At 55.5% G+C, this 26,935-nt stretch overlaps 1 protein-coding gene across 1 annotated transcript; it reads left to right on the top strand.

The window, feature by feature from the left end:
- The first annotated feature begins 1,792 nt into the window (after positions 1-1,792).
- On the top strand, positions 1,793-25,803 carry LOC308235314 (immunoglobulin superfamily member 1-like). Its single transcript, XM_080644072.1, is given in 24 exon segments — positions 1,793-1,864; positions 2,079-2,114; positions 2,330-2,617; positions 2,772-3,077; positions 3,274-3,555; positions 3,858-4,157; positions 6,585-6,691; positions 15,513-15,565; positions 15,567-15,625; positions 15,628-15,663; positions 15,666-15,713; positions 15,884-16,171; positions 16,320-16,619; positions 16,835-17,131; positions 17,375-17,677; positions 19,459-19,746; positions 19,900-20,211; positions 20,433-20,653; positions 20,657-20,714; positions 21,016-21,315; positions 23,262-23,378; positions 23,890-23,945; positions 24,702-24,863; positions 24,944-25,803. Coding segments are annotated over 24 exon segments (4,410 nt in total). The 5' UTR covers positions 1,793-1,815; the 3' UTR covers positions 25,088-25,803.
- The last annotated feature ends 1,132 nt before the right edge of the window (positions 25,804-26,935 follow it).

The following is a 26,935-nucleotide window of genomic DNA, read 5'->3' as shown; positions in this document are numbered from 1 at the left end:
TAAACAAGAGGAACAATAAATCTCTCTCTCTCTCTTTCTCTCTCTCTTTTTCTCCCTCTGAACATAGCCACCTCCTTTCCAACCTGCTGGACCATGACCCATCCTGTCTCATCTGACTCAACTGAAAATGTACTTTGTGTTAAAGGTTAGTGTAAGAGTTATACCCAAAAACCACATAAATGACTTAAGATACTGACCAACAGACCATCCAGGGGCCAAGTGAACGTTGGCATTTTATTATCAATGGCATTAACAATCAATAGAGCTGGTCTGCATGACATTTTCATATAGTGGTCACCTCTTTAAATCAGAAATCTTTTCGTACAATCTGTTGCTTCAAATTTATCCCATTGGCTTGGAGCTAAAATCCCGAATATTTGCGTGGTGCACTAGACCCTGTGTGACTAGCCTGATCCTTCGCCTGACTGCTCTCACTTCTGACAACAGCTCAAGATTTTCTGGTCAAAGACGACCCCCCCACAGGCCACCCTCTGGGCTGCTCCCTGCTCATGCCATGGGTCAGCCACGCCTGAGAAGGACCCCCTCAGCCAGGATCCGGGTTGCGTGGCATCTACCTGTCATTGAACCTCATTGTCTCATTTCCTTTATTCTCCCAACGGGTACACGAGACTGTAACTGAACTGTCTGCCGTCTAAATATCTGTAACATCTGCTTCATTCATCTCAGCCCCAAGAGTCCAGGGAAGGGATCCCTGATCTTCAGCTACTCCAGAGCCTGGCCAATGACAGCCCGGGGTCACTGCTCAGTAAGTACTGCCTGACTGCCTGGCCAGTGATGGCCCAGGGTCACTGCTCAGTAAGTACTGCCTGACTGCCTGGCCAGTGAGGGCCCAGGGTCACTGCTCAGTAAGTGCTGCCTGACTGCCTGGCCAGTGAGGGAAGGGAAGAGCAATTGCACTTACAGAGGCTCAGGAAAGGGAGTGTCTTACATAAGCTCGAAGAGGTTCTAGAAAAGGCAGAGTCAGAATTGGGCCAGAAACTGGGTGGGGTCCTCCCCTGCCCTGTTCCTCCACCCTCCTCACCAGGGACGGCTGTCTCCCTCTGGATTTGGGTTTGGCCTGAGGTGGAGGCAGAGCGTGTGGGGTCTGGTGAGACTGAGGTCGGTCTCAGAAGTCCCACAGCTTGCTGTCCCCTAAGGCCCACCGTTCCGGGAGGGCCTACTTCCCTTCCTGTGAGGCCACTGATGAGAAACCAGTGACGTATCACTTGGGGACTGGACCCTGTCACACCCCATTCTTGCCTTTGTTCCCCAGGCTCTGTGGGGTTTACGTCGTGTGCACACTGGGGACCATGTGAGGAAGCACCCCGATCCAGAACCTGCCTGCCCTTCTGGGCCTCGGTGAGCTCTGGGGAAAGGAAGAGGGGGGTTAACCGCTCGGTACTCATCACTGGGCTGACGAGTCGGTGAAGGGAAGGGAGAAAACGTGCATGTGTGGAGTCTCAGGAAAGAGAAGGGCATTCCCATGGTCACACAGACTCTGTGAGAGGCAGGAGCTGGTGCTTCCTTCTGCTCTGCCCTGCGCCCTGTGCCCTCAGGTACTGGGACCAGGGTCACCCTCTGGATTGGGGTTGGACAGGAGGTGGAGGCAGAGCGTGGGGGGTCTGCTGAGACTCAGATATGGTCCTGAAGGTCCCAGAACCTGCTGTGTCCTCAGCCATCCTTCAGGGAGAGCAGAGTGAGGCTGATGAAGAAACAGGGACCTGTCACCTGGAGCCCAGGCCCTGTCACATCTGTTCATCTGCTTGTGCTGCTCAGCTCTGTGGACTTGATCCGTCATCAGTGCCACTGGGGACCATGGTAGACAGCACCACAACCTTGACCTTCATTGTCCTCCTGGACCTTGGTGAGTTTGTGGGGAAAGGAGGAGGGATGGGGCCCCTCCCCTCCCAGGTCCTGGCCTTGCGAGACCCCAGGACTCAGGAAGCTCAGTGGGGACAGGACTTCTGGGGGAGGAGACGTGCTCAGCCCCAGGTCTGCCCCCAGAGCTCAGGGGCCCAGACCAGGCCTGGAGCTCCTGTGTGCGGCTGGGGACGGTTCTCACAGGGACTCTCTTCCAGGGCTGTGTCAGGGCCCGTGGGACCAGGTACAGGCTGGTGAGTCTCTCTCCCCGCACTTCCCACCCCCCGCCGCACCCCCACCCCACCCCCCTCTCCCGTAACCTCCTGTTTCAGCACAGTCACCCTCTGGGCAGCTGGGGAAACACAGGGTTTGCAATAATGGTGACCAATCTGGGAGGGGCCTGGGAGTGACAGCTGGGGAAAGCGGGGAGAAGAACACCCCTGACATGTCAGGTCTGATTCCTTTCCAGGAGACGTCCCCAAACCCTCCATCTGGGCTGAACCAGGACCCATCATCACCAAAGGGAACCCCGTGACCATCTGGTGTCAGGGGTCTCTGCAGGCTGGTGCCTACAGTCTGTATAAAGAGAGGGGCTCTGAGCCCTGGGAAACAAGGATCCCACAGAACTCCAGCAACAAGGCCAGGTTCCTCATTGGAGCCATGACCCCATCCCACGCAGGGCTGTACCAGTGTGCATATTACAGCACTGGGGACATACTCTCAGAGCAGAGTGACCCCCTGCTCCTGGTGGTGACAGGTAAGGGAGACACCGGGTCCCCTCCCCACTGTGGGCTCCAGGTCACAGGCAGAGGGAGTAAATTGTGGCCTCAGGGGGACCCCACCCCTCACAGAACACACCTGGGGCAGGAGGGTGACGGTCCCTTTAACACAGACCCTTTCTCCTCCCTCAGGAGTGGGCGGTGCACCCGCCCTCTCAGCCCAGCCAGGCCCTGTGGTGGCCTCAGGAGGGAACGTGTCCCTCTCCTGCAGCTCACAGCTCACATCGGACCCTTTCCATCTGCTGAAGGAGGGAGGGGCTGACCCGCCCCGATACATGGAAGCGGAACCGAGGATGCATGCTGGGAGGTGGCGGGCCATCTTCCCTGTGGGCCCCGTGAGCCCCTCCCATGGGGGGACCTACAGATGCTTTGGTTCTTCCAGCTCCAACCCCTACGTGTGGTCACAGCCCAGTGACCCTCTGCACATCGAGGTCACAGGTGAGGAACAGGCCCGGGTGCATCTCCATCTGTTTCCTGGGCCCAAATAACTGACCTGAGCTGTGTGTCCATTGGGGCCCTGGGCTCATGGGGTCAGTGACACTGGCCTCTTGGGGACAGACCCACAGGTGGCAGGCTCAGGGAGGGACATGGACGATGTGGGGTGTCCCCTGGTGCCACTGTCCCCTCCTCCCAGGTGTGCACAGGGAGCCCGCCCTCTCGGCCCAGCCAGGCGCGCTGGTGCTGGCTGGACACAGCCTGACCCTCCAGTGCCACGCGGAGGCCGGCTTTGACAGATTCGCGCTGACCAAGGACGAGGGGCTCACACCCCCCCAGCGCCTCGATGGGCAGCGCAGCCCTGACTTCCCCCTGGGCCCCGTGAAGCTCACCCACGGGGGCCGGTACAGATGCTACAGTGGACACCACCTCTCCTCTGCGTGGTCGGCCCCCAGCGCCCCCCTGGACATCCTGGTGGCAGGTGAGGAGCCAGCCCTGCCCCTGTGCTGAGGGTCTGCTCAGGGCTCTGGGCCCAGGGTCACCTGGGGGTGATGGGGCCCAGGAGAGGGGCCTGGAGCAGAGGCTGAGCTGGGCAGAGGTCTAGGGGCGGGAGGGAGAAAGGGGGTGAGGGTCATGGAGATAAAAGACACCCCCCAGGGGGACTGAGAGGAGCTGGCAGGGGTCACAGACAGAGTCTCTGGAGAAGGACAAGGTCCCTCAGCTCAGGGTCAAGGGCATGAGGGGAGGGTGGCTCTCTGTACACCACAACCTTCCTCTCCCCAGGAATGTACAGGAAACCCTCCCTCTTAGCCCAGCCAGGACCCTCAGTGCCCAGGGGAGCGACCGTTTCCCTGCAGTGTGGGTCTGAGGTCTGGTTGGACACCTTCCACCTGCACAGGGAGGGGTCGCTGGACCCTCCCCAGCACCTCAGTCTGCAGGACACGTCTGCACCCTCTCAGGCCAACTTCACCCTCAGTCCTGTGAGCTCAGGCCACCAGGGGACCTACAGGTGCTATGGCTCCCACAGCACCTCCCCCTACATGCTGTCCCAGCCCAGTGACCCCCTGGAGCTGGTGGTCTCAGGTGAGGAGCCCTGACCCTGTCCTTTCTGTGCCCAGTCAGCTCAGGGCCCTGTCCCTAGCAGTGTTGGTGACAGTAATAAACAAGGAGCGGTAGGAGGTTCCACAGAACAGGGTATAGTCCACGAGAGAGTAGAGACAGGACATCCCACACCTGAAACCCCTTTCTGAACCTCAGCAGACATGATGGAGAGGGAGGGCGAGTGAGATGTGAGTGAAATGAGCAGGAATGTGATTAGACTGAGCAGAGAACACAGACCCCACCTCCACCCCCACTCACCTCCTGATGCCTTCATCTCAGAATCTGGGTCCCTGGGTCCCAGCCCCCACTGGACACTCCCCTGTAGAGAGAAGCATCCTGCCTGTGGGCACCACACTGCACGGCCCCCTGTGCTCACCTGGAGGCCTCCAGGCCCTTAGTGCTCACCTGAGAATAAGGAGGGACCCTGCCGGCCTCCTGGGGACCTGGGGCCTCCTGCCCAGACTCTGTGCCTTCACCTCTGCTCAGGGTTTCTGTGCACACGGGTCTATTATGGCTCCTTTTAGAGAACCTTCAGGCCATACTTCCGTCTATAAGCTCACAATTTAGCTTACATTATATGGAGTCCGGATCGAAAGATTAATATTCTATTCCTATTTTCATTGGGAGTCGATGAAATTCAGACCTTTATTATGGAGAACAACTTCTTGTTTATATAAAGTCTTATCATGCACATTTTCAAAAGAGCTTTATGAATGCGCTTCAGAAGCACTTTGACAGCTATTTATAAAATTGCGTAAATGTACAGCCCACGCAGAGAATTGCACCTCTAACATTGTAATTGGTGAGTAAGCGGTTTCATTCCGGTAGATTTTCTAAATGGTAGTAAGTGCACTGAGGAAAGCTATTGTTTGGACATACTTATATCATGACCTGTTAGCCACCTAAAGCTTCTCTCCCTATGGACTGTTTTTCAGTTGATCCCTCTGATATAAAGTTATAATACTCAACAGCCAAAGGAAATGTCACTTCTTTATCCCCGATGGCATACCTATTTTTCTCACTCACATCCATAGGATGGAATGACAGACCAAAATGGGCCATAGCTTCGCCTCCGGAAAACAGATTAATTCACACCCAACGTTATGTCAAGGCAAATCCACTTACAATTTTGCATTTTATATTGAAAGCACTATGGCCCCTTTCTCCCAATCCGTTCTTCTGTCTCATTGGGGTTTACTAGGAATGCTCTCTTTTCCTGACAGATGCACATCCCCCCATCATTATCTTTTCTCTGACCTTTAACCACATGACACACATTACAAAGGCTTCTTGGTGTCACCCATTGGGATATTAACCCAACTGAGGGACGCTGATCATCCCTGTGCATTTTCTGAATTGTGGAGCTGACATTGAGAGTTATTGCATGGATCACTGTAATGAGGAGGGAGGTCAATAAATTTGTTTAAATCATGGGTTTTATATCAAAATAGGGGAACAGATTGACATGATTTTCTACTTTGGGTACTCACTAATTATTGTAATTAACAGAATTTTTCTCTGTGACTTAAAGTTTGAGCCAGAAGTGTGGACTTCCTAGGTTATGACCTTTGTTGTACTTTGAGATTAAAAAAAAACTCACACCATTAGCATCCATATCCCCACATTTTTCATTTGGTAAATAATCTACCACTGTAGGTATTCATTTGTATAATTGTATAACAAATGAGTTAAATCCTAGCTGGTTTGGCTTAGTGGATCGAGTGCTAGGGTCCCAGGACTGAAGGGTCCCAGGTTCCATTTTAGCCAAGGGCACATGCCCGGGTTGTAGGCTCAGTCACCAGTAGGGGGTGTGCAGGAGGCAGCCAATCAATGATTCTCTCTCATCATTGATGTTTCTATCTCTCTCTCCCTCTCCCTTCCTCCATGAAATCTATAAAAATATATTTAATAAGTAAATAAATGAGTTAATAGAAGAATCAATAGATGAACAATGCCAGGTGAGGATGAAACTGCAGACCTCAGAGAGGAGGGGCCTGGGTGGGGTGGGATGAAGGAGACCCAGCCCAGACTTTCACCCCTTCATGCTCCTGAGAATCAGGAGTCCCTGACACCACACCCTCCTCCATGGACCCTGGTCCCCAGCTATTGAGAACGTGGGATCTCTCAGCTGTAGGGGAATAAGCTCATGGGGTCTTGAGTCTCAGGCTGAACCACAGAACACACAGCTCTTAGTTATTTCTGAACTTTGATCATGTCTTCTCTCATCCTCAGTTCTTGGGCACAGCTCTGACAAGGAATCTCAGAATAGGAGCTGAGTTCAGATGTCACTGGGACGCTGAAGTGAAGGGGAGGTGGGAGCCCAGGGAAGACACTAGAATCCTGGAGATTTGGGTCTGCCCTGACCTCTGAGACTTTTTTACCTACCACTCCTATTTTCCCATCCCCAAGACTACACAGTGGAGAATCTCATCCGGATGGGCGTGGCTGGCTTGGTCCTGGTGGTGCTCGGGGTGCTGCTATTTCAGGCTCGAAATGACACCACAGGGATCCAGGATGCAACCAGGATGTGAACCCAGAGGCAACAATGCACCGTTCAGACTGGGGGAGCCTTGGAGCCCATCTGATGAGCCCAGGAGGTGCTGAAAGAGAATGTGGACCATAATTGGGGAAACTGCCTGCTGAGAACGTACAGGGGTGAAGACGTGGTAGGCGAGGTTTGGGTGCAGGAGAACATGGGCCATGTTCCTGTAGAGGACGCCTCCTCCATCCGCCCGGGGTGCTCTCCCTCCCCCCCTGTCCTCGGTGACTCTCCTTCCCGGCCCTCCTGTTCTCACCCTGTGATGTGAGGGACCGTCCCCCATGGCGGGTTTGGATTCACATCTATACACCCCTTCATGCTGGGCCACATCCATCCCCAAGAACAAAAATCATGGTATCTTCATAACCCTGGGATTGTTTTTTATTTTATTTCATTTTTACTTTTTTAACTATGTTTTTATTGATTTTAGAGAGAGACGAAAGGAGAGGGATAGACAATAGAAACACTGAGGAGAAAAAAAACATCAGCTGCCTCCTGCACTGCCCCTTTGGAGGATGGAGCCCGCCACGCAGGCATGTGCCCTGACCGGGATTTGAACCAGTGACCTCCTGACTCATAGGCTGATGTTCAACCACTGAGCCTCACTTACTGGGCTGAGGGATTATTTTTAAGCCAAGAAGAACTAAAAAAAAAAAAATCCAGACACCTGCTTCACGTGGTCCAGCCCATTGCACATCTCCGCCCTCCTACCATCTCCATGCGGCTTCCTCTTTGTGTCCTTACCTGGGACCTGCTGTTCACCTGGATTCCAATGCTGGTTCTCATTGCTGGTTGCTCTGTAGTTTCGTTATTCCCGATGGCACACCTTTATTGTGGTCATGGGGGGATTTCAGTACTTCCTTTATTTCCTCTGCTATCTTGAGCAAAAGTCGTAATATCTCAATAAAAAGTAATTTTGTATTGTTGGCATCATTTTATTTAAGTACTACGTAACATTTGTTTTAAGTAGCTTTTTAAAAATTTTCCAGACCAGTTTTAAATCAATTCAGATTTACTTGTTTTATACATGTACATCAGTCAGTTTGGAGGTCATGCATGCATTTCCAATAGGAATCGTTCCCACCATTGTTAATATTGGTGAACGGGTCTGTGGGCCAATCACTAGCTGCAACACCATCGGTTGCACCTGGAGCGATAGGATCACGGTGCCTCAGGGTTTCCACCAAAGGGTCACTGCTGATGCCGGCTGCGTGAAAGGCTCAACCCCACACATGGTCACAGGGTCATGAGGAGATTGCCTGAGAGAACTGTCCGATCTTTGAAATGATCACCTTCAAACAGATCCATTTCCCCAAAAGGATCGTCCTCGAAAGGATCACTGCCAACAAAAAAATCAAACTGGAAACAACCCAAGTCTGTATCTGCACCTGGATCTGCCAGTGACCTGGATTCTACAATTGATGGATCTTCTTTTAGTGTCTGTCGCTGTTAAATCCAGAACAAATTTTTCCTTGGCAGCTGCCGTCACCAAGCCACTCCCATCAGCCCCCACTCTATTCTCACCAGTCCCCAAACCATCCCTTTACCCACCACTCCACTCCATTCCCCTCAGTCCCCACTCCATTCCCATCATTCTCCCCTCCATTCCCATCAGTCCCCACTCCATTCCCATCATTCTCCCCTCCATTCCCATCAGTCTCCCCTCCATTCCCATCAGCCATCACTCCATTTCCATCAGTCCCACCAGGAAGTAGCATGTCATGAGCACATCTTGCTCAGACTGCAGGCTGCTCGGCCTCTGGTGCTCATGCAGGTTGGCTGTTTCTCTGCTGCCTGTGCTGAGGTTGCAATAAGCTGGACCGCCATTGACAAGGATGCTGTGGGGCTGCTGCTCCAAACTCTTTTCTTAAAAAATGTACCTTTATTGTTGAAAGTATTACAGATGTCCCCCTTTTCTCCCCACTGACTCCTTCCACCCCCCAGCTCCCCTTCCCAGGCCTTTACCACACTATTGTCTGTGTCCATGGGCTGTGTATATATGCATATGTGCATTCTAGTGGCCCAGTGAATGAAATTCGTGCATGGGGTGGGGGGATGTCCCTCAACCGGGCCTTCACTCTCTCCAATCTGGGACCCTTCGAAGGATGCCCTACTGCCAGTTTACAGGGATCGGGCCTAAACTGGCAGTCGGACATCCCTCTTATAATCTGGGACTGATGGCTCCTAACCGCTCACCTGCCTGCCTGCCTGCCTGATTGCCTGATTACCCCTAACCACTCTGCCTGCCGGCCTGCTCACCCCCAACTGCACCCCCCCACCAGCCTGATCACCCCCAACTGCCCCCCTGCTGACCTGCTCGCCCCCACCAGCCCTCCGCACTGGCCTGCTCACCCCCAATTGCCCCCTGCTGGCCTACTCACTCCAAACTGCCCCCCCCCCAGCAGTCCTGATCACCTGCAAATGACCCCCACTGATGGCCTGCTCAAGCCCAACTGGCCCCCCTGCTGGTCTGCTTACCCACAACAGCCCTGCCCCCCATCAGCCTGATCACCCACAACTGCTGTCCCATCCTGGCCTGATCACCCACAACGGCCCTCCCCTCTTGGTCTCTAACGGCCTCTACCTGGGCCCCGCCACCCTGGCTTTGTCCAGAAGAACATCCAGAAAGTCCCCAGAAAGGTCTCCCAGTCTAATTAGCATATTACCCTTTTATTAGTATAGATAACTTCCCCGGTTAATCTCTCCCAATCCATCCACTCACTACAGGCTTCCCTCTGAGATTTTTCAGCCTGCTCTATGCCTTTATGTCTCTGGATCTATTTTATTCATCAGTTTATTTTGTTCATTAGGTTCTATATATGAGTGAGATCATGTGATACTGATCTCTCTCTAACTGGCTTATTTGCCTCCAAGTCCCTCCATGCTTTCTCAATACACTCAAGGTTCCTTCATGCTGTCTCAAAGGGCAAGAGATCCTTCTATTTTACAGCTGCATAGTATTCCATGGTGTAAATTTACCACAGCTATTTTTTATCCATTCACCTACTAAAGGGCACTTGGGCTGTTTCCAGATCCTAGTAAATTGTGCTGCTATGTACAAACAGGTATATATGTCCTTTTGGATTAGTGTTTAGGGTTGCTTGCAATATATTCCTAGAAGTGGGATCACTGAGTCAAGTGCAGTTCCATTTTTAATTTTTTGAGGAAACTCCATACTGTTTTCAACAGTGGTTGCACCAGTGTGCATTCCCACCAGCCATGTACTAGGACTCCCTATTCTCCACAGCCTTACCTTTTCTTTATTGATTTGTTGATGGTAGGCATTCTGACAGGTGAGGTGATACCGCATTTTCATTTGAATTTGCATCTCTCTGAGGATCAGTGACTGCACCAATTTCATTGATTACTAGGGGTTTCCAGCTCTTTCATTTCCATCTGTTTCATTTGCATTGAACTGATTTCCTGCTATGAACCTTGCAGGTGCCCCTGAGGAGGTCTCACCTGGTCCTTCCCTGACTCCACACTCTCCTCCAATCCTGCTGTTCCTTGTGGTAGGCCACTCCACTCTTCCCTATAGTTGGGCCAGCTCTTCCTCAGAAGTGGAGATCTGCGACTCTTCACTAGTTCCTTCAGCTTCCAGGGATGTGACCAGCTGGGCCTCCTCAGTGCATTTCTCTCTGACCTTCTGAGTTGCTCCTGCAGCAGAGCTTCCTGCTCATCCAGCCCATTAAGGAGACCCGGTCCTTACTGTTTGTGGGACTAGAGTCTTTGAAGATTAGCATTTGCCCTTTGAAGTTCATCCTGAAGACCCTGGCCCACACTATTCTCTGTTGAAGAGTATATCTTTCCCCGAGCTGGAGGGGACCAGTTGATGGAGCATTATCCTGTGCAGTGAAAGGCTGCTGATTCAACTCCAGGTCAGGACACACACCTGGGTTGTGGGTTCAATCCCTGGTCAGGGTACGTGCAGAAGGCAACTGATCAATGCTTCCCTTTCACATCCATGTTGCTCTGGCTCCTTCTCTCCTTCCTCTCTCTAAGCATGTCCTCGGGTGAGAATTAATGTTAAATAGAGTATCTTCTTTCTCCTTCAGGTCCTCTTGCACATTATCTTTTCCCTCTTTAGGTCAATTGTATCATTGTTAAGGGCATCTGGCTCCTTAATAGCAGAGAAATCTGTAGCAGGACTGGATCCTATGATGCTCTTTGGTAAGCTGGCTCTGTCTGCTGGTGGCAGCATCTCAGGAGTAAAAATGTGAGGAGGATCAATGCCCTTCATTAACTTCTGATTGACTCAGTGAAAAGCCAAGGAAAACATGTCCTTTGAAAGCTTCCCATGGAGTCACATAACACCCAAAGGTAGGCATAGCAGGTAGAAGCTAAACCTGTCTCCAGGAAGATCGCACAAACTTCCCATCCAGACACAAACTCATCCATGTCCTTATCAGTGTCCAGGAAGATGCCATCCTCTTTAGCTTTTCTGCAGGGCATACCACCCACGCTTTCCTCTTAGCAGGTGGCACAAGGCTGGAGGCCAGGACATGGGCCCAGGGGCTTTCTCCAATGTGCCCTTCACCAAGCACATGGCACCTGCAGACTCATCTCCATGAGCATCGCACCAGGGACAATACCACACAGCTCCCAAATGCTTCCAAGGGCAGCCTCAGGCAGCTTTGAGGTGAGCGACGCTGGTTTCCCTTTATCATAGACAGAAATCCATGTACAGGGCTTAAAATGATCAAACATGGCACCATGTCAGCCCACTGGAAGCCAATGCAGAGGTCCTTCCCTCCAGCAAGGGACTATGGGTGTGGTGAACTGTTGGTGGAGGAACATCCACGTTAAATTTGCTCAGAAACACCTGCAATGCATTCTGGGGACATGCACAAGGCACAGAGCGATGTACAATTGCCTTTGCTCAGGACACCTTTGCCTTCTGGGTCAGCGAAATCCCAAACCTGTCCAAGTGTCAGATCTGGGGGCCTGATCTGTTCAGGAAAGCAGCAGCAGCAGCAGCAGCAGCCAACACCCTCAGGGATGGCCCGCACCACCCTGGCTGTAGCAGTTTTCACATGAAGGGGTCCCACTTGATGACTGTGTCAGGGAGAGCTGGGTCAGCACAGCCATGGTGCCCCCATCCTGCAGGGGAGGGGACAGAAGGACAAGTAGGCAGGGGCGGGGAGGAAGGTGAGGGTACAGGGGAAGCAAGCTCTTCCCTCCCCTCACCCCCTGGGATTTCCCTTTCACGTCCATTCCTATTGGACGCTCCCCTCCCACACGCCTGCTTCTCCACAGAGAGTCCCACCCAGGGCTGTCCTGATGTTCAGGATACAAAGAGGTGGAGAGTGGGATCAGCCCTGGCCCATGGTGTCCTCTCTCCCTAAGTTAGCATCTGACTGTGATGTGCCCAGCAGGGCCCACGCCAAAGGTGAGCCTCACACTCGCACCAGGACAGATGCCCATGCTCACTGGAATGCATTGAATCCGTCTCACACGCTCAAGGAGATGTGGTTCAGAGCTGACCCTAGGCTGGGTCTGTGGGCAGAAAGACCCCAGTGCCCATATCCAAAGCATGTGGAGGGGGGCAACCCTGCTCCAACTTTCACCCTGAGTCCAGATCCCCTCCCTGTGTGTGGCCACCCTGGTTCCCTCTCCTGTCCACACAGAGGTGGGAAACTCCACGCTGATGACTGCTGGCTGCACCCAGGCACAGTAGCCACTCAACTCGCGCAGTGGTTGTCTATTCTGCTTCCCTCTCCATCTGGAAAACTTCCACTTCCCTTTTTGGGCATTGAGGATGGCCACATGTTTCAGAAACAGTGTGCACAGCCTTTCTCAGCATCAGGAGCAGATGGGGATTTGTACGTGGGTACAGCAATCATCCAATTCCTGCGGAGTTCTGAACAACCCCGCTCAGGGCTCACCTCACAGGGCTTAGTCAGGTGGAAACAAACCAGGATGGCTCCCTCCAGGTCCCCCGGCACCGACCCCACAACCACTCTAAGCTTAGAGTTGGGATCTTGACGACCTGCTGCATGAGAGATAACTGAGACTCAAGAGATTGTACATTGAGGGTGAAGGTCACACACCTAATGGACAATGGAGGACTACTTACATAAGAATCAGCCCAGCCGGCATGGCTCTGGGGTTGTGCATCGATCTATGTATGAACCAGAAGGTTGAGGCTCAATTCTCGGTCAGGGCACATGCCCAGGTTGTGGGGCGTGCAGGAGGCAGCCGGTCAGTGATTCTCCCTCATCATGGATGTTTCTGTCTCTCTCTCTTTTTTCCCTTCATCGCTAAAATAAAAATATATATAAATTTTTAATAATAAATAAATAAATAATCCATTTTGTTCCCCAAATCGGAGCAATAACACACTTATTGCCACTGACTGTGAGACAGGATCCCGGGACAAGGAGGAGAGATCGTCCTGAGGAACAAGGCACTGAGGGGAGGAGGGACTCAGAGTGTGTTCCCGCCCTGATGGGGTGCATGCTGTTGCAAGAAAGGGGAGTTGACCAGGGGCTGTGATAGGAAGGGAACCACAGTCTGGGGCCAGAGGCGGGACCTGTTTCCTTCCCTTATTGCCCTGCATTTCCCTCTGTGCTCACTATCACAGGGACAGCGCCCTGAGCTGCACAGGGAGAGGGTGAGCGTGTCCCTGCTGATCTGAGCTCTGCAGGCCACAGGGACCCACGTCTTCCTGAAGCGTCTCCAGGGCCCGGGTGGCACTGTCCATGGTGAGGACCCCAGGGAGGTGCTGATGGACGGGCTGAGGAGGAAGGAGGCCCCGTGGGGGAGGCTCTGACAGGGTCACCTACCTGCAAGGGGCAGTTCAGGAGGCTCCGGGTCTATTTCCTGATCCATCATGGAAATGAGAGCTAACATCTGGGAGACACAGTTCCCCTTCCTGTGGGGCCGCTGAGGTGACAACCCGGAGACAAGGAGGGCCGGCCTCCCAGTGGCCACACCTGTGTGGGACCGTTTTGATGGCACCTTGGTCTCCTCCATCTGCACAGCCAGGAACCAAGGGAGGAGACACCATGACCCCCACCCTCAGGGCCACGCTCTGCCCTGGTGTGACGTGAGGATTTATTTTCCAAGACGGCCTCTGGAATGAATAGCATATCTGAGTCATCGTTGAAGTATTAAAAATTTCATCTGAAAAGTGAAATCATCGCACATAATTAATTCCAGGCCCACCCAGTATGCAGCGAGGTCTTCCGAACAATCCCGGGACATTGGACACTGGTGTCACAGACACTGTGACAGAGCAAGCGCATTCAGATAGGCGAGACGGACGTCTGAGAAGGATATATCGAGTCAAAGCCCACACAACAAGCTTTTAAAACTGGAAGAAGAGCCTGTCATGATGGCTCAGAGGTTCAGTGTCGACCTATGAACCAGGAGGTCACGATTCAACTCCCAGTCCAAGCATCTGCCCAGATGGGGGGCTCAATCCCTAGTGTGGGGCGAGCAGGAGGCAGCCGATCAGTCATTCTCTCTCATCGTTGATGTTTCTCTCTCCCTCTCATTTCCTCTCTGAAATATATAAAGTGTTTTTTTAAAACTTGTTGGGGAAAAAGGAAGAAGAAAAGTACGTGAGTGGCGCTCCCGCCGCTGGACATGGGGCCCGCTGGGAGCAGGACTCCTATGAGCACAAACACGGGTGGAAGCTGTGGTTCGGACCAGCCCTGCTGGTTGCAGGCGGGGTCTGGGGACAGAGGGAGCTCACAGCTGCCCTTAAAGCTGAAGGTGTGTGCGCGACGAAACTGAACTCTGGGTAAGAGATATGTTCCTTGTAGAAAGCAAAGAGCAGCACAGTGACTCCTGGTGGCAAACCCCACAAATCCACAGTCCCCTGGGGAGCGGGAACTGGTGCTCATGGAGACAGTGGACGGTTCCTGCCAAATTCCAGAGCAACCGTCCTGCTAAGACCATTGGGCCCTGAATCCGTGTAGCGCTGTGACCCTCCAGGAGTTAAAGTCATTGAAGAATAAGTAAATTACAGTGGGTGATCTCTTGTTAAAAAAAAAAAAAAAAATGGAAGAAAACACCTGATTGAGACCTTACTGCTCAGTTCACACAGGAAGCAGGTGGGACACAGGTATTTAAATACAGGGGGTTTAATCAACAAATCAAAGTTCTAACCCAAATGACAGCTTCTTACTGTCTAGGACACACCATGGTCCCGGGGGAACAGCTCTGCCCGAGGAACAGGGGCCCTGAGGGGGAACATGACCCTGAGGCTTGCTCCCAGGAAGGAGGGGCTGGAGACTGTGGCTGAGAAAAAGGGAAGTTCATGAAGAAACATGTGATAGGAAGAAAACCCAGATTCTGGGGCCCCAGAAGGGACCTGTTTCCTTCCCTTATTGCCCTGCATTTCCCCCTGTGCTCACTGTCACAGGGACAGCGCCCTGAGCTGCACAGGGAGAGGGTGAGCGTGTCCCTGCTGATCTGAGCTCTGCAGGCCACAGGGACCCACGTCTCCCTGAAGCGACTCCAGGGCCCGGGTGGCACTGTCCATGGTGAGGACCCCAGGGAGGTGCTGATGGACGGGCTGAGGAGGAAGGAGACCCCGTGGGGGAGGCTCTGACAGGGAAGGACGTGCCCTGGGTCACCTCACCTGGAAGGGGCGTCTCAGGAGGCTCCAGGTGTATTTCCTGCTTCACCATGAAATGAGAGCCAGGCTGCTTGAGAGAGGCTGTGCCCTCGCCTATAGGCTGCTGACGTGACACAGAGAGGATCGGCCGCTAAGTGACCACCACCCATGCGTGTGTCTGTCCATCCTGCTGGCCCCGTGCCCTCCTCCATCTGCTAAGCTGAGGCCACAGGGAGAAGACACCATGACCCCCACCCTCAGGGCCCTGCTCTGCCTCGGTGAGATGGGAGGGGGAGGGGATCCCTGCTCTATCAGGACCCCAGGACTCAGGGGGCTCATGGGGAGGAGGGTCCTGCTCAGGGTTCAGGGCAAATCTCTCACAGGGACTCTCTTCCAGGGCTGAGTGTGGGCCTCAGGACCCCAGTGCAGGCAGGTGAGTCTCCCCAGGTGTCCCAGGTCCCACTCCTCCCTGGGGACAAAGGGCTACTCCACAGGCAGGTGGGGAAGGGGTGCAGATCTGTCTGACAGATGGGGGCATCTGGGACCAAGAGCTGGGAAACAAGGGTGGGAATGTCCTGTGACCCAGCTTCTGATTCTTTCCAGGGACCCCCACCAAACCCTCCGTCTGGGCTGAGACAGGCCCTGTGATCCCCTGGGGGAGCTCCATAACCGTCTCCTGTCAGGGGACCCAAGGGGCTGAGGAGTACCGTCTGGATAGAGAGGGAAGCCCAGCACCATGGAAAAGACAGAAGCCACAGGAGCCCGGAAACAAGGCTGAGTTCCCCATCACACACATGACAGAGCATGATGCAGGGATATATCGCTGTTACTATGACAGCCCTGATGGCTGGACAGAGAGCAGTGACCCCCTGGAGCTGGTGGTGACCACAGGTGAGAGGACACTCAGGGGTCCCAGTGTCAGGCTCTGCCCTCAGGAAGGGGGTCTGCACTCAGGGTGTCTCGCTCTCACAGCCCAGCCCTGGGGGACATGAGGGAGGAGTGAGCCCATTTAACACACTGCCTCCTCCTCTACCAGGAGCCTACAGCAGACCCAGCCTCTCAGCCCTGCCCAGCCCTGTCGTGACCTCAGGAGAGAACGTGACCCTCCAGTGTGGCTCAGGGCAGGGATATGACAGGTTCCTTCTGACTGAGGAAGAAGATCACAGACTCTCCTGGGCCCTGGACTCACAGCCACACAACAGTGGGCAGCCCCAGGCCCTGTTCCCTGTGGGCCCCGTGACCCCCAGCCACAGGTGGACGTTCAGATGCTATGGCTGCTACAGTGCCATCCCTCAGGTGTGCTCACAACCCAGTGACCCCCTGGAGCTCCTGGTCCCAGGTGAGTCCCATTATGGCCCCGTCCATGGATTGAGGTACCAGCCAGGTTATTGGGTTTTTTTTTTTTTGTGAGGAGAGCCCATGTGAGAGGGTGGGGTGTGGAAAAACAGAGGCTCCTGGGCCAGAGACACAGAGAGAGACAGAGAGACCTGGGGGCCAGGACAGAAGGGGTTTATGGGAGGAGCAGCCCCTGTAATTCACGTCTGGTCTCCCCAGGTGAGTCTGGGAAGCCCTCCCTCCTGAGCCAGCAGGGCCCCATTGTGGCCTCTGGAAAGAGCCTGACTCTCCAGTGTCGCTCTGATGTCGGCTATGACAGATTCGCTCTGCACAAGGAGGGGGGACGGGACCTCCCCCAGAGCCTTGTCCTGCAGCCCCAGGCTGGGCTCTCTCAGGCCCACTTCCCCCTGGGCACTGTGAGCAGCTCCCACGGGGGCCGGTACAGATGCTACGGTGGATACAACCTCTCCTCTGAGTGGTCGGCCCCCAGCGACCCGCTGGACATCCTGGTGGCAGGTGAGGAGCCAGTGGGCTCAGTCAGGGACCCAGACTCTGCACAGGCCCTGCTGGGGTCTCAGATGGTGAGGCCAGAATGACAGTGCAGGCCCCAGGGAGGGAGGGAGAATGAGAGAGATGGGGGTGGGGGGAAGACTCAGAGAAACAGACAGACAGTGAGGAGGGTCCTCAGAGAGAGGCCTGGTGACTCTCAGGTCACAACAAGGTAGGCAGGCAGCCCTCACCCTCCCTCCCTCTCTCCAGGACACCTGCCTGAGAGACCATCCCTCTCGGTGCAGCCAGGCCCCAGGGTGGCCTCAGGAGAGAACGTGACCCTGCTGTGTCAGTCACAGAGCCTGAGGGACACCTTCCTTCTGTCCAAGAAGGGGGCAGCCGATCCCCCCCTGCTTCTGAGATCAGAGCACGGAGCTCAGCGGTACCAGGCGAAGTTCTCCATGAGTCCTGTGACCTCAGCCCATGGGGGCACCTACAGGTGCTACATCTCACACAGCTCCTCCCCCTACCTGCTATCACACCCCAGTGAGCCCCTGACGCTCCTGGTCTCAGGTGAGGGCCCTGACCCTGTCTGCTGTGCTGTCAGCTCAGGGTCCCGTCCCCAGAAGGATCATGGGCTGAAAGGGGGGTGGGAATCTAGGGATGATCACCCAGAGGAGATCTGCCCCTCAGAGACCCCCCAATCCCTCTCTATCCTTGCCCCTCACCTGGTCCTGAAGGTGCCTGTGGACAGTGGGAGGGTCTGAGGGGCCACAGGGCAGATGCAGGAGAATCTCAGAGAGGAAGAGACTCTGGGGTCAGCCCAAGACCCTCACTCCTTTCTGTCCTTCCCAGGACCCTCTAGGACCCCAACCCCCCACACCCACTGGGCCCATGTCCACAGCTGATGAACCACTGGGTCCCATTTGCTCAGAGAAGGCACTGACCACCCCAGGGCAGTTTTGAGTGTCTCAGAGGATCTAATGCGTCCTCCCGCCTCCCACCCCCGCCCAGACACTTAAGAACAGGCTTGTGTCCCAGGGGGGGCCTGGGAGTCAGGGAGACATTTCAGGGAACCATGAGGCTCCAGGGACTAGAGGTTTCACCCCTCCCCCACCACACAGTCAGGCTTGCCCAGGAGTGAGGCAGGGGCCAGGTAGGGAGGGCATGGCTGAGGGAGGTGTGGTGCCCAGCTGGGGGAGGGGGACTGTTCTCTAATGGGGAGAAGACAGCCCCGCCCCTCACCTGTCATCCTGATGCCCAGGAGGCTCTGAGGAGCAGCGGCTCCCCACCACGGAGTCAGGCCCCCAGAAGGGTCCGTGAGGGTCTCTGTGGGGAGGTGGTGGGTGCCTCCATGGGGACAGGGGTTCAGCCTTGTTGGGGGGGTTCAGGCCCTTCTGAATTCGCTGACTTGGACCCGCCCTTCCCCTGCCTGGGCCTCAGTGTCTCCAGGTGTAAAAGGAGAGAATCCTTGTCCAGATCTTCCATTTCCTGTCATTTCTGGCCCTGACCTCCTGGGAGAGGGCCTCACAGGGCAGCCCCCAGGACGTGATGTTATGGGGCCTGTCCCCCCTGTCTCAGGGACGGTGACACTGTACAGGGAGGGACAGGCAGGACAAGGGTCCGGGCACCCAGTCCTCCCCCTCAGCTCAGGCTCAGCTCAGAGGAGGGAACAGGGTGGATCAGCCCTGGCTCAGCTCCTGGCTCTGCTGCTCCTGCTGTGGGGCTGGGCGGTCCCTTCTCTCCTCTGAGTGTGGGGCTCCTGTCTGCTCATCCCTGGTCCCATCCTGCTCACAGGCTGCTGGGAGATGAGGTGACATAAGGGCCTCACAGAGCTCAGGAAGGCAGAGCCCCAGCCCAGCCCGACCTTCCCAAGGGGGCGTCAGGGCCTGCAGGGTGGAGATGGACCCGAGAGAGACTCAGAGTCCACCCCTCACCCTGCCCCTCCTGTCCCTGCTGTGCTGGGGGCGGGTAATGAGGAAGGACCCTCAGCTCCAGATGAGACGTAGACAGGACCCTGGAGAGGAGGAGCCCAGAGCACGAAGCTGGTGTCCCCCTGGGGGGCAGCGTGAGGACAGCACAAGGAACCCACAGTCCTGGTTCCAGTCCCAGCCCTGCCCCGTCCAGGCTGGGTGACCTGGGACACGTGGTTAACCTCTCAGAGCCTCAGTGAAGTGGGTGGTGGGGTCAGCAATCCCTGGTGCATGACTGCTATGAGGTGAGAGGAGATGAGTGACAGACCCAGTACGTGCAACACACACAGTAGGTGCTCATTAAATGGCATCACTAGCTCATTCATGATGTCATGGGGGAAGAAGGACACTCCCGACATTTCAGGTCTGATTCCTTTCCAGGAGACGTCCCCAAACCCTCCATCTGGGCTGACCCAGGCCCCATCATCACCAAGGGGAGCCCCGTGACCATCTGGTGTCAGGGGTCTCTGCAGGCTGGTGCCTATGGTCTGTATAAAGAGAAGGGCTCTGAGCCCTGGAAAACAAGGATCCCACAGAACTCCAGCAACAAGGCCGGTTTCCTCATTGGAGCCATGACCCAATCCCACACAGGGCTGTACCAGTGTGCATATTACACCACTGGGGACATACGCTCAGAGCGGAGTGACCCCCTGCTCCTGGTGGTGACAGGTAAGGGAGACACCGGGTTCCCTCCCCACTGTGGGCTCCGGGTCACAGGCAGAGGGAGTAAAGGGTGGCCTCAGGGGACCCCACCCCTCACAGAACACACCTGGGGCAGGAGGGAGACGGTGCCTTTAACACAGACCCTTTCTCCTCCCTCAGGAGTGGGCGGTGCACCCACCCTCTCAGCCCAGCCAGGCCCTGTGGTGGCCTCAGGAGGGAAGGTGTCCCTCTCCTGCAGCTCTAACCTCACATGGGGCCCTTTCCATCTGCTGAAGGAGGGAGGGGCTGGCCCGCCCCGACACATGAAATCAGAATGGAGGAAGCATGCTGGGAGGTGGCAGGCCCAGGCCTTCTTCCCTTTGGGCCCCGTGAGCCCTTCCCATGGGGGGACCTACAGATGCTATGGTTCTCCCAGCTCCAAACCCAACGTGTGGTCACAGCCCAGTGCCCCTCTGCACATCGAGGTCACAGGTGAGGAACAGACCCGGGTGCATCCCCTTCTGTCTCCTGGACCCAAATAACTGATCTGAGCTGTGTGTCCATTGGGGCCCTGGGCTCATGGGGTCAGTGACACTGGCCTCTTGGGGACAGACCCACAGGCGGGAGGCTCAGGGAGGGACATGGGAGACCTCTCCCTGCGGCCCAGTGGGCGATGTGGGGTGTCCCCTGGTGCCACTGTCCCCTCCTCCCAGGTGTGCACAGGGAGCCCGCCCTCTCGGCCCAGCCAGGCGCGCTGGTGCTGCCTGGACACAGCCTGACCCTCCAGTGCCACGCGGAGGCCGGCTTTGACAGATTCGCGCTGACCAAGGACGAGGGGCTCACACCCCCTCAGCGCCTCGATGGGCAGCACAGCCCCGACTTCCCCCTGGGCCCCGTGAACCGCACCCATGGGGGCCAGTACAGATGCTACACTTGACACCACCTCTCCTCTGCGTGGTCGGCCCCCAGCGCCCCCCTGGACATCCTGGTGGCAGGTGAGGAGCCAGCCCTGCCCCTGTGCTGAGGGTCTGCTCAGGGCTCTGGGCCCAGGGTCACCTGGGCGTGATGGGGCCCAGGAGAGGATCCTGGAGCAGAGGCTGAGCTGGGCAGAGGCCTAGGGGCGGGAGGGAGAAAGGGGGTGAGGTTATGGAGATAAAAGACACCCCCCAGGGGGAATGAGAGGAGCTGGCAGCGGTCACATACATGGTCTCTGGAGAAGGACAAGGTCCCTCAGCTCTGGGTCAAGGGCATGAGGGGAAGGTGGCTCTCTGTACACCACAACCTTCCTCTCCCCAGGAATGTACAGGAAACCCTCCCTCTCAGCCCAGCCGGGACCCTCAGTGCCCAGGGGAGTGAACGTGACCCTGCAGTGTGGGTCTGAGATCTGGTTGGACACCTTCTACCTGCACAGGGAGGGGTCGCTGGACCCTCCCCAGCACCTCAGTCTGCAGGACACGTCTGCACCCTCTCAGGCCAACTTCACCCTCAGTCCTGTGAGCTCAGGCCACCAGGGGACCTACAGGTGCTATGGCTCCAACAGCACTTCCCCCTACCTGCTGTCCCAGCCCAGTGACCCCCTGGAGCTGGTGGTCTCAGGTGAGGAGCCCCACCCCTGTGTCCTCAGGTCAGGTCAGGCCCCCATCCCCAGGGGACCTTGGCTGCAATGGGCTGAGGGAGTACCAGGAGGAGGGTCACTCAGAGGGGACTTTCACCTTCCAGAGGGATGGAAAGAGCCAGAGCCGCTCCCATCCCTCCTCATCCTCCTCCTTTTCCCTGAGGCCCAGACATGCTCCCGTGGGCAGGGGGAGGCTGGTGAGGATGGGGCTGACCAGAAGGAGAAAAGCCAGGGGCACCTATCCCGACTCTCCAGTTCCCAGTCCTGTGGCCTCAGCCAGAGACCAAGACAAGAGTGTGACCAGCAGAGGCCGGTCCCCAGAGAGAGCAGGACCCCTGCTCGGTCTCAGCCTGTCCCCCAGGGGGAGTTGGGGTGTGGAGATGCTGGGGCACCAGGGCTCTGAGGCTGACAGGTGACAGGTGTGGGGGTCATGCAGAGGAAGATGCTGGGGGACCACCAGGAAAGGAGCAGCCCTCACCCCTCTCCTCCCATCCTGATTGAGGAGCCTCTGAGGATGGGTCCCCCAATGGGAAGTCAGGCCCGAGAGGACTAAGTGAGGGAGTGGGGGGAGGTGGTGTGTGGGAGGAGCTCAGTGGTCTTGGCTCAGCCACTTCCTGGGTAATGTCCTGAGGAAAGTTCCTCCTTCTCACTGGGACCAAGTTCTCCAAAAGCTCAGGACACTGTGTGTGCAAGTGTGTGTGTGTGCGCGTGTATGTGTGTGCGCGTTCGTGCGCGCCTGTGCTGTTTTGTGTGTGTGTGTGTGTGTGTGTGTGTGTGTGTGTGTGTGTGTGTGTGTGTTGGGGACTCAGGTGGTGTCTGAGTCTCCTCCACACCACCCAAGGAGCAGCCGTGGAGTCAGGAGGAGAAGCCTCAGCCCTGGTTCAAGTCCCAGCTCTGCTCTTGCCCGCCTGTGGGACCTGGGACATGTCTGTTCCTCTGAGTCCTGGTCCATGGGCTGTGGATCAGGCCCCCACCTCCCTCAAAAGGAAGGCCTTCAGCACGCAGCCCGGCCCTGACTAGAGCTCAGGAAGGACCCCGGCCTCCCTCCTGCCCTGCCCGTAGGCGCCCCACGTGCACAGGCCCCACTTGCCGGAGAGGGGGGGGTCAGGCTGCAGAGTGGGACAGGGATCTGGGCTGGGATGGAGAGGGGTGGGTCTACCTGCAGGCACAGGGACAGCATGAATCATCATAATAATCTATAATAATGAAAGGGTAATATGCTAATTAGACTGGACACGTGGCTGCGAGAGAAGCCCAGGTCCTGGTGCCCAAGGGAAGCCAGTGCCGGCAGCCAGGGGCAGGGAGGCCGGCTCTTGCATGAATTTCGAGCACCAGGCCTCTAGTAACAATAACAATAGTCATAATGCGCTGACCAGTTTTGCTCTCTGTTAGAGCGTCAGCCCTTGGACTAAAGGGTCGCAGGTTCAGTCCCCCGTCAAGGGCACAAACCTTAGCTGCAGACTCCACCCCCACCCTGGTCAGGGCACATGCAGGAGGCAACCAGTCAGTTTGTCTCTCTCACACCGATGTTTCTCTTTCTCTCTCTCTCTCTCTCTCTCTCTCTCTCTCTCTCTCTCTCTCTCTCCCCCCCCCCCCCCCCGCTTCTCCCTGACTTCCACTCTCTCTAAAGATCAATGGAAAAAATATCCTTCGGTGAGGATTAAAACAATAATAATAGTAACAACAACACACAGGGATCCCCCTGTCCCAGGTTCCAGTCCCAGCCCTGCCCCGCCCAGGCTGGGTGACCTGAGCTTCTGATTAACCTCTCTGAGCCTCAGTGAAATGGGTGCTGGGGTCAGCAATCCCGGTCACATGACTGTTGTGAAGTTAGAAGAGATGAATGACAGACCCCAGCATGTGCCTCACACACAGTAGGTGCTCATTTATTACCTCATTGGCTCGTTCATCATCACTTGTGTTCAAGATTTCGACTGGAACCTGATCGTCCTGATCGGGGTCTCGGTGGCCCTCGTCCTGCTGCTCTCCCTCCTTCTCTTCCTCTTCCTCCGATTCCGGCGTCAGAGAAAAGGCAGTACATCGGGTGAGTAGGCGTGACCTGGTGACCTGGGTCACAGGACGGGAGCTCAGAGCACCTGCCACAGGAAAACCAAACAGCAGGAGAAGGTCAGGGAGTACATTTCTCCAGAACCTCAAATCAGGAAGTGTGGAGCCCTCGCTGGTTTGGCTCACTCCATAGAGCGTCGGCCTGCCCCAAAGGCCCCAGGCTCTCACTGACCTTGGGCCCCCCCCCCACGTCCCTAACTCTCCTGTCTCCTCCCCCAGCTGCAGCCCAGCTGTGGATGCCCAGGAGGAGCCCCTCTGTGAGAGGAAGAGACAGCTGCCCTGGGAAGGGGGTTCAGGGATTTCAGGAGGCGATGGGGAGGGTTAGGCTGGGAGGGTGGGGGTCAGGGTGAGAAGGACTGATACCCACACTGTGTGACCTGGATCTGCACCTCACCCTGGGTTAACGGCCCATCTGGGAGCAGGCAGGGTCTGCAGCCCTGAGAACTTGGGGACCTGCCAGGAGACACTCCCGCCCCGTTCTGCCCCAGCAGATGCTTCTGTGAAGGACACGCAGCCTGGGGAGAGCGTGGAGCTGGACCCTCCGGTAAGACCCCTGCTCCTGTCCAGGCCACCAAGGACCTTCTGTTGCCCAGTTTAATCCAATGGACCCTTCCCTGTCCCACCTCACCTGCTTCTCAGCAGCGTCCACACTGACCTCCCCTCTGGGCCCCCAGGTCGTCCTGCTGTGACTCACTCCTCCTGGTTTCCTTGTGACCTCATGGCCCCTCCTACGTGGCCCCCTTTGCTGGCCCCTCGTCCTCTGTCTGACCTTGTGCAGCCCCAGGTGTCAGGTGGAGGCAGGAATAAGTGACTCACCCACAGGTCCCCAGGACCCCTTCATTCATTCACCCAGCAGATGTGACCAGGTGCACTGTTTCCCGGCTCCATTTAGGGGCCACGGCGCAGCCGTTAGCCACACTGTCTCCACACGCCTCAAGCTCACCTGTGGGCGAGGGAGACAATATGCAAACAAGCAGACAGTGTCCCAGAGAGCAAAGTGCTGTGAAGGAACATAAAGCAAGAGGAGGGGATAGAGGGCATGGTGGGGGACAGGGAAAGAGCGGGCGCAAAGGTCCTGAGGCAGGGCCTGCTTCTTCAGGAGGAGGGGCCATGAGGCTGGAGCCCAGTGAGCAAGAGAGAGCGCGTTAGGATGAGAGTCAGAACCACAGAAGCATCCAGAGGCCCCAGGTCTTAGGAAGGCCCTGCAGGTTTCACCAGGAGAGGGGCCTGGTCTATTTAAAGTGTAAGTCATCTCTCTGGCAACATGTGGATACATGACAGGAGGCACTGTCTCCAGCAGAACGGGCAGGATGAAGACCCCCAGGGAGTGACGTACGCCCAGGTGAACCACTTAAGACCAGGACCCAGGCAGGGAATGGCTACCTCTCCTTCCTCCCTGTCAGAGGAACTGCTGGACACAAAGGGCAGACAAGCAAAAGAGGACAGACAGATGGACAGTGCGGTGAGTCCCATTCTCTGCAGACCTCCAGGTTTCCCCAAACCCAACCAAGTGTCATCCCTCTCTCTCTCCCCCTGCTCCAGGCTGCATCTGACGCCCCCCAGGATGTGACCTACGCCCAGCTGAACCTCTTGGCCCTTAGACGGCAGACAAGTGCACCCCCATCCTCCCCATCAGAGGAGCCCCCAGAAGAGCCCAGCTTGTACGCAGCTCTAGCCATCCACTAGCCCAGGAAGGACGTAGACCCCACACTCCAGGGAGGGGGCCTGCGGGGACCCCAGAAGGCAGGAAAGCTGACCCCCTGGACACTCAGCTAGTGACCCCAGCCAGCCTGGAGACCAGACGTGCTCCCCCGGCAGCTCCTGGCACCCTGTGGGAGTCACCCGGTTCTATAAGCAATATGCCTACATTCTGCAATCAAAGCAAGACTTCTCAATAATCAATTTGTGAATCTAAAACCAAAACAGAAGTGAGAGAATGCTTTAAGTGAATGACAATGTAAATATCATACATTAAACCTATGAAGCGGAACATAGACACAACCTATGTGTCCTTGAACTCATAATGGGATAGAGATGTGGTAACTATACAAACAGAATATTTTTCAGCCATAAAACATGAAATACTGCCATTTGCCACAACATGGATGCATCTGGAGAGTATCACGCTAAGAGAAGAAAGTCAGAAAGAAAAGGACAAGAACCGTAAGATTTCACTCATGTGGGTGAAATATGAAACTGAACTGTCATGTTTGTTAAACACATTGAATCTGTAATTTAAAACTTTCCTGCAGCCCTAGCTGGTTTGGCTCAGTGGATAGAGCACTGGCCTGTGGGCTGAAGGGTCCCGGGTTCAATTCTGGTCAAGTGCATGTGCCTGGGTTGCGGGCGCGATCTCCAGTGGGAAGCGTGCAGGAGGCAGCCGATTAGTGATTCTCTCTCATCATTGATGTTTCTCTCTCTCTCTCTCCCCCTTCCTCTCTGAAATCAATAAACATATATATTTCTTTTAAAAAACACTTTCCTGCAAAGTGACCTTAGTGTTTAGAAAGTTTCTCTGCTAAATGCTTCTGAACACTTATTCATGTGTGAAATGCACACATATATACGCATGCATGTGTGAAATACACATATGTATACATGGACATACACATGGGCACACGTGGACATACACACAAATATACACGGACATACACAAGTGTGCACCTACACACCAACATACACTCACATACACACAAGGACATATACATGGACATACACATAGAAACACACACACAATCTAAAGTAATATAAAGATCTATTATTCTAATTTGAAAAGGATGTATACAATGTCACTGGAAACATCATTAATATCTAAAAACCAATGGCGTTTCAGACTTCCAGTTTTAGACCAAGGGGAAGCAGACCTATGTCTTCCTCACCCCCCCCCCCACACACACACAGCAAAACCCCTGGTCACTGCACATACATCAAACAGAAGCCCACGCCTGGCTTATGGCCAGAGCTGCGAGGTGCGGCCACCTGACCGCAGCAGCCTGGAGACCAGACGTGGGCCCGGCCGCTCCTGGGACCCTCTGGGAGTCACTGGTTCTATCAGCAATGCGCCTGCATTTTGAAATCAAAGCCAGACTTCTCAGTAATCACTGTGTGCATTTAGAAGAAAACAGAAGTGAGAGAATGCTTTAAGGGAATGATGGGCAGCAGCTGCCAGGGCGGCCCTACCGCAGCTCTCCTCCCTCCCCCCTCCGCCTCTAGCCTCACTGACCGACCTGCAGGCCCCCAGGAGCCGCCGAACCCCTACAAGGCTGCGGCTGACCAGGTGTGTGCCACGCTGCTCTGGTCCTCTTCCTTCAGTCCTTCCATGGGGCCTCCTGACAACGCCCATGTTAACTGCAGATGCAGATTTCAAGGTGGAGGCGGGGTATGTGGAAGCTACTACACTCACCTCCTCCCAGGACCAAACTGGAGTTACAACTAAATGAAGGAGCAATCACCCTGAAGAGCCACCTGGAGACCAGCTGAGGCGGAGGCACAGAGCCAAGGATCACAGAAGAAGCCACATGGCGACTGGCAGGA

Source organism: Plecotus auritus, assembly GCF_963455305.1.
Source record: "Plecotus auritus genome assembly, chromosome: 10".
Lineage (NCBI taxonomy): Eukaryota > Metazoa > Chordata > Mammalia > Chiroptera > Vespertilionidae > Plecotus > Plecotus auritus.
Note: the sequence above shows the minus strand (reverse complement) of the source record. Positions and strands in the feature narration are given on the sequence as shown.